Source organism: Balaenoptera borealis (assembly GCF_965194805.1).
Source record: "Balaenoptera borealis genome assembly, chromosome: 5".
In the NCBI taxonomy this organism is placed as follows: Eukaryota; Metazoa; Chordata; class Mammalia; order Artiodactyla; family Balaenopteridae; genus Balaenoptera; species Balaenoptera borealis.
Window position 1 is genome coordinate 4,422,246 of NC_138862.1, and position 7,327 is coordinate 4,429,572.

The window sequence follows — 7,327 nt, forward strand, 5'->3', positions numbered from 1 at the left end:
TCTTGATACCTGGAACTCTAGCTCATTCCTTTTCACTGCTGTATGGAATTCTACGGCATGAGCATACCACAATCTATGTATGCGTTCCACTACTCATGGGCACTTGTGTTGTTTCTGGTTTTGCTTAGAAAGAATGCTATATGAACGTGGAAAAATGCTTCTCAAACTTCAGCACAAAGAAGAATCACTTGGAGGGTCTGTTAAAACACAGATGGTAGGCCCTGTCCCTGAAATTTCTAGTTCACTAGGTCTGGGGGAAGGATATGTGAGGGTGATCACTTGCATGTCAAACTTCCCTGGGGATGTTGGTGCTGCTTCTCTGGGGACCACACTCCAAGAACCAAGGTCTACACCCAGAAGTGGAATTGCTGGGTCATAAGACACCCCTTGTCCAACCAGGCCGAAAAGGGCTAAGCTACACCCAAACATATGGGTGTGAGCACTGTGAGTTCCTCCTGCCCTCTACCCTGCCAGTTACAGCCAGGAGAGAGACCACAGTTATATTAGGGTGGTGGAAAGGTGGGTGGACCTTCTTATTTTTCTATGTCCTTCAATGTAGTTTATAATATTGTTTAAAACATTGTTAAACATTGATTATGGAAATGGAGCCAACTGGAAAGAGGCTGAAGATCCGTTGTTTTAAAACACGTGACAGCAAGAAACAGAGCTCTTCCTAAGTGCCCAGCCTCTACCTCTTCTCAACAGCCACACAAAGTAAATACTATTATTATTCCGACTTTACAGATGGAAAATCGGGCTTCTAAAGGGAAGAATAACCACCCAAGATCATACAGCTGCGACTGTCAGCACTGGAATCAAATTCAGGTTGAATTGATTCCAGAAGCCAAGTTTGGTTCCCACCAAAAATATTGTCTCGATTCTGGGAGAAAAGACACCACATGGCTTCACTGTGAGGTGGTGTCACAGTGACACCTCAGAGGTTTGAACTCGAGACCGAACCATGATGTGTGCCCGTGATAACACAGGGCTCCTCGGGCACAGTGCCTGGGGTCAATTCTTACACTAGCCGATCAGCACCTTGCCTGGTTTTCCAGACCAAAATTGCACCCCAACCGGCATCAGCTAAGGCAAAACACTGTCTGCATTTGGCTGCAAGAAGGGCCCAAACAGAATGAGTAGAGTCTTTGTATCCACTTCCTGCCCTCAGAGAGATGTGGAAGCGGGCATCTCTGGGCAGCAATGGCATCGCTGTATCAGTGGGCAGCCCGCAAGTGGACACAGCTCATGTCCACACGGATAGTGGTTTTCAGGCATCAACTTACTGTTTCCTTTTTCCCCACCACATCATCATTTCCATTTAGTAACAGATGACTGGATGCAGGAGGTGAATCGGATTCTTTGATTTCCAAGTCAGAATGAACCATCTTCTTCCTTTATCAGGTCAGCTTAAAACCAAGTAGATCAGGATTAACACAATTCAGAAGCTAGGTACATTCAATCATGGAACCAAACCCACCATGAGACACACTGGGACACAGTGGGAGCTCAGAAAGAAATGACAGGACAACTCCAAGGAACCAAGTGTCAAATGAGGACAAATGCTCCAAACCAGCTCAGTGGTCTTCAAGGATATGCTTCCGGATCTCCAAAGATTTTTTTAAACTCTGTATTTCCCATCATGATTGTAGGTTGAACATCAAAAATTTTTTTCACCACAAATTTAAATAGTGGCAAAGGATGAAATTTATGATGTATTTTTAAGTTTACATTTAAAAGTAAAATTATTATAAAATTCTTTCCAGTGTAGATGAGGGATTCTAAATATTATGATAATTTAACACCGAACCTACGTTTTATAAAATATGAACTCCAAGTCTTTTACTCTGTTCCTTTTGATCCCTGACTTCAGATTTTTGTTCCATATCCCCCACCTAAGTGGATCTTAAAGTCATTCATTTTATTTTTGAAAGCATTTAATTGGCCACCTTATCATACTTGTCTGCACCCAGAAAATACATACGCATATATTTGAAATTCATTAAAATTTTTTTCTGGGACCATAATTCTCTAAATATTAAAATTTACACATCTAATAATCTTAGATAAAAGTAAATGAAAATATTTCTCCTATGACTTGAAATGAATGTTATAAAAAATATAAGGCACTTACTTACCTCCAATATACCTTCCTTTTACTTGACAATGTAACGTTGACTAGTCGGCAGAAGTTCAGAGCTGTTCTCCGACACCTCCTTGAAATCAGGCAAAACACACAAATTAGACCAAAACCCAGGCGAATAAATAACAGCACTCACCAAGTTTCTTCCCCATTGTTGAGAATGGTGCAAATGAAGGGGGGATGCGCTTTGAAAGAGATTCACAGTTCCCTGAGTCCTTTTTGTAAACTTTAAATATTTAAACTCTAAGGTAGATGGATAAGGCACAGAGCCTTGCTGTCAATGTACGGCCTGAATCAACATTTGTGTGTGTGTGTGTGTGTGTGTGTGTGTGATGCTCGTCTTGCTTCTTCTCAAGGGACCCTACCCCAAGGCCTATATGATTTTGGGTCCATACTGGTGCAGTTGAAAGGGTAAGGTTGCTAAAAAAAAAAAGTGTATTGGGGGGAGAGGTGTGCATTGTTCTTTGTATAGTGAGAGAAGAGCGATTTTGAAAGGTGATCAATTTTAAAGAGTACTTATGGAATCTGGCAATCTGGAAATCTATTCCCTAACCACCACCCACTCCCATGCCTTTGGAAAGACTTCGTGTGCCCAGGCGGTCCCGGGCTGGAGCTGGGGCCCCATGTTAGAGACTACAACTTCGGTTGACGTTACTGTACCCAGTCAGGTGGCATCATTAGTCCCCAGGGCTAGCACCCCATGACCGTGGGTTCTTTGTGAACAAATTCCCTTCTTCTGTTTGTTTCATCAAATGACATTCCCTGAAAGCAAAATTCTTGTGACTTTTGTCTGTACATCTTAAATATTTGTATCTATCTTGGATCATCTTTGAAAATCAGTTTGGATCTCAGGAGCAAGGCCATCTCAGTAATAAAAACCAGTGTTTTACTTATTCATTACATTCAGCATCCGGCTGCACTTGTCAAACTGAGCTGAACGCATTCACCCATTCTGGCCACGTGTGAGCCGAAGCCCCAAACTGCTCATGAAACGTCTAACCCATACCCTGTGTTTGCAGACAAGGCTGCAGGGAGCTTCGAGGCGGGCACAGCACGTGGAATCTCGCTCCTTTCCAGCCCCCATCTCCCCAGTCCTGCACACCCACACTGGTCACTAGTGGGGTTACCGCACCAGGCTCTTCTCTCACCCCAAAGGTTGGGGAGGGGAGGGACGGGGAGAAACTGCCCAGGTGTTGTGGGTTCTTTCCATTCTGTCTGTCCACTCAGGTTCCCACTGTCCATGGGGGTGGCTTGCTGGCTGTACCACACCCCCCTCCCCCTTAAGATTTCCCAGAGCGCTAGTTTGCCTATGGCTCCCAGACCCAGATGCCATTCCCCAGTGTCACTGGAGAACCCCTGCAGTGGAGGGCGGGGAGGGGATCAAAGGGTTGCCCAGGGGAGTTCTGTCCTTGTGAGAAAGCTTCCTCAGCCCAGTTTGCAGAGAGGAGCAGGGATGGGAGGGAAGAGTTGGCTCTCCTAACCCCTAAATAAGGGCCACCTACCGAGCAAATTCAAGAAAATGCCGGGTTCAAGGTCTGCAAACTGCCCAAGTAATTCAGTCCAGTTAATCCTCTCAGGACTTAGATTTGCTTTTTCTCATCAAAGTGTTTTGCCTTCCAAAAACTCACTGACATTTACATTGTTTATGATTGTAATAGGGAAGAACAAATCTGACTCCATATTAGATGTTTCTTTTACTTTTAATCTTTATATTCTATTCCTTTTGCTACAAGTTAATCACTAAAGAGATGTCGCCTATAGCTTAAAGTAAACATCATGGCCCCCAAGCCTGAATGTAAAATGAAAATACCTTTTCAGCTCACAGGAAACACTCTGACCCAGCCCACCTGTATATGGCTGCGGGAAAGAAGAAATCAGCACACCCCCTCCTCCGGTCAGGCTGAAATCAAGAGATATTTGCAACAATTTAAGGCCTTCTTGCTTTACCTCTTCACCCCCCCGCTCTTTGTTCTACAAAAGAAACTAACATCCAGACCCCGGGAAGAGGGTTCTCTAGGACATTGGTCTGCCGTCTTCTCGGACTCCCAGCTTTCCGAATAAAGTCCTTACTCCTTACCCCCAACACCTCATTCCCAATTTATTGGCCTCTTCCAAAGCGAGGAGAAAGAGCGCAGACTCGGTAATTTGGTTAAAAGGGAGAACATCTTGTACTTTAGACCTAATGCTCTCTATCAAATCAAGATGAGCCGAGTATCGGGGAGGTGGGCGGAAGAGAAGTGAAGAAGGACGGGGGGGGCGGCGGGGGGGGACGGGGGGGGCGGCGAGGGGGTGGGGGGCGGCGGGGGGAGGGCACGTCCACAGCGGGTAGGGAACTTCCTGGCCAGCAGCTCTCTTCTAAAGTAGAAAGATGACATGAACATTTTAGGAGCCTTCTGGGGACTTCACAGCTGAGGGGGAGCTGGGGGGAAGGGTTGACATCCCTTGACCTTACTTCCGACAAAAACTTCATTTAAAATTGGACTGAATAATTCCAAGGATCCCACACGCGCAGCTCTGCGGTCACCCGCGGTGGGGTCGGGGTGAGGAGGGCTGCGGTGCAGGTCTCAGCAGCGCCTGGGTTTTCCGTCAGCCCGCAGGGCTGTCCTACCTCCCTCCATCCTGAAGACTAAGTGTGCCGGCTCCACGCCGTCGCACCCGGCTGCACAAGCTACGGGGAAGGCAGACACTGGGCATCTCTCCATCCGCCGCGTTAAGGGTCCTCCGCGCAGGGCACTTCTGCGCATGCCCCCTCTCTCCGGCCAGCCCTTGCTTCCTGTAGGGCGGCTCCGGCACGCAAAACCTCCCAGCGACCCTCCGCTCCAACCTCCCTCTATTCAGAAGGATTGGTGGAGACCCCTGGTGCATGCGCTTCCAAAGAAACCCCCGGGGCAGCTGACTTGTCTGGTTTGCACTCCTTAGCAGGAAATATAAACTGATATATGAAGCTTGGTCAGCCGTTTGGGGTGCGCTCGGAGGTCACGCAGCAGTGGATGTGAAATTTTTGCAGTGCGCCCCTCTTAACCAGCTCCCTCGGAGACCCTCTTTGCCCCCATCCCCTCCACGTGCCCACCTTCTCAGGCAGAAAAGCCGCCAGTTTGGGGGGGTGGAGGACTGTTTTTGATGCATCACCCAGGAGCCTCAGCAGCGTGTCGGTAGGAAAGTAGAATCAGCAGTGCTCTGAGCCCAGCCAACATCGCTATTATTATTACTATCGTCATCATCATATTCATTATCATGTCAATATCACTAATAATCATGATCGTTCTTACTACTCCTAGCTTGCGCAATACCCGCACCCCGGAGCGCTCAACTCCCAGCCAGCCGCCCAAATATCCCGACGCCTCTGGCCGGCGGAGGGTGCCCAGACCCGGGAGCGCGACACTTACCTTCCTCGTGCAGTGACTGGCGCCAGGCGCCCGCCGCTCTTCGGCTTTAAGCAGCGCGAGTGCCGCCCCTCGCTCCCCCCCCCCACCCCCCCCCCGCCCCCGGCCGCCGGGAAACGAAACCCTCAAGTTCCCAGGGCTGCGGGATTAGAAACGAAACCGAATGCGTGGCTCACCAGCGCCTCCGGCGGCCCCTGCGCCCCGCGCCCCCAGCTGCAACCTCCTCGAGGCCCCCCAGGTGTGTCCCCGCACCAGCAGCATGTCTGGGAGCTTGCGGGAAATGCAGATTCTCGGCGCCCGCCCAGACCTGCTGCTTCGGAAACTCTCGGGCGCAGGGCCCAGCTGCCTGAGCTTCATCCGGCCCATCTGATGGTTCTGGCACGGTTTGAGAACCGCTGCTCTGACAGTCCTGAGTCATCCAAAGCTGAACGTAGCTTTGAACTTAGCCGGTCCCTTAACCTCTGGTCTTCTGAACAGATGCTTGATAACTGCGTGTCTTAAAACCCTGCCGTAGGTTCACTGGGAACATTCCAGCACCAAAATGGATTCTTAAGCTTTCTAAGCTCATGGCAGCTCCCCACCCCAATTCCTCCTCCCCCCTCAGACCCACATCATCCTCCTTTGTCAATTCTCCTTATCTTCTTCAAGCCTTCCCTGGAGTTTAGCTCATTTGCTTTCTTCAGGATGGGAGTGGGTGAAAGATGGAGGGGAGGGGTGGCAGGGTCAAGTAGACCAAAAAGTGGCCCCTCCCAGTGAGGGCTCTGTAGGGGGCAGTAACCTTTCCTTTTGGAAGGAGCTGGCACCGCACCTCCCTTCCCCTGTGCTCAGCTAACGAGCCCTGACAACAAGCCTCCTCCCTACAAAGACCCCTATTATTAGGAAGAACATCCCTCACTCCACACGAAGACCCAGGACCTGCTCCCTTTCCAAGTGCTGTGGTCAGGTGTCGACTGAAAGAAAAAAAAAAACTGCACACCTAAAAATTGAGAATCACGTTTTATTGGGTGGACTTACTGAGGACTTACCCCAGAAGACAGCGTCTCAGATGGCTCTGAGGGACAGCTCCAAAGAGGTCAGGGAGGAAGCAGGATGTATAGGAGTTTCTGTAACAAAAAGCAGGTAGTCGGAACATCAAAAGATTACTGTTAATTAAAGAAAAACCAGACATCTCAAGTTAATGACTTCAGCACTTTTCTATGTATGGGAAGATGCAAGAGTCTGGGCTCATAGAAATCATTCCTTTGATATGCACCTTAACCATCTAGGGCCAGTATCCTCTTTTCCTCCATGCTGAATCCCCTCAGGATGCACAGTCTCCCGTAGCTGCAGTAGCTGATGGCTTGATGGCTGCAACATCGTTCGTCTACTGATATAGCAGGGGACATTCTTCACGCACACAGGGAAAGCTTGGATGGAACCAAATTCAATATGGTGGCACCCAAAAGGAGGGGAGGAGGCCCCACAGAGCAGCTCCCTGGCCTGACGGCTGCCGTGCTCTGTAGGGCCCACTGCTGGGGTCTGGGCAATCCCACCCAGGGTGGTCTGATGGGAGAACACACGCTTCCCCAATAATTATCCAGGAACACTTGCCTGGCTGCTTACCTGTCCAGGCCTCGGTTACTTCCTAGTTATAAAGAAGAGTGAAGACTTAACTCTGAGGAATGATCCTACTTCCTGAAACCACATGAGGCTCTCCCTGTGATTCCTGTTTGGGCATGAATTCAGAAAGAGCCACTAGCAAAAGTGAAAACTGGCTGGGGCCAAAGCCAGCGCCAGGGCCAGGACTAGGGGCAGGTGAGTGAGT

General features: G+C 49.2%; 1 protein-coding gene across 3 annotated transcripts in view; it reads right to left on the minus strand.

The window, feature by feature from the left end:
• Nucleotides 1-5,588, minus strand: part of MX1 (MX dynamin like GTPase 1) — a 30,226-nt gene extending 24,638 nt beyond the window's left edge. Inside the window, exons 1-4 of one of the 3 annotated variants that reach the window (XM_082392921.1) lie at nt 5,527-5,588; nt 3,951-4,040; nt 2,136-2,213; nt 1,284-1,406 (exon numbers count right to left, since the gene is read on the minus strand). In XM_082392921.1, the coding sequence (XP_082249047.1) occupies nt 1,284-1,385 (102 nt within the window). In that variant the 5' untranslated portion in view covers nt 1,386-1,406; nt 2,136-2,213; nt 3,951-4,040; nt 5,527-5,588. Of the gene's footprint in view, nt 1-1,283; nt 1,407-2,135; nt 2,214-3,950; nt 4,041-5,526 lie in introns of those variants that run through there. The other 2 variants (XM_082392923.1, XM_082392922.1) reach the window with 2 other exon arrangements.
• Between the last annotated feature and the right edge of the window lie 1,739 nt (nt 5,589-7,327).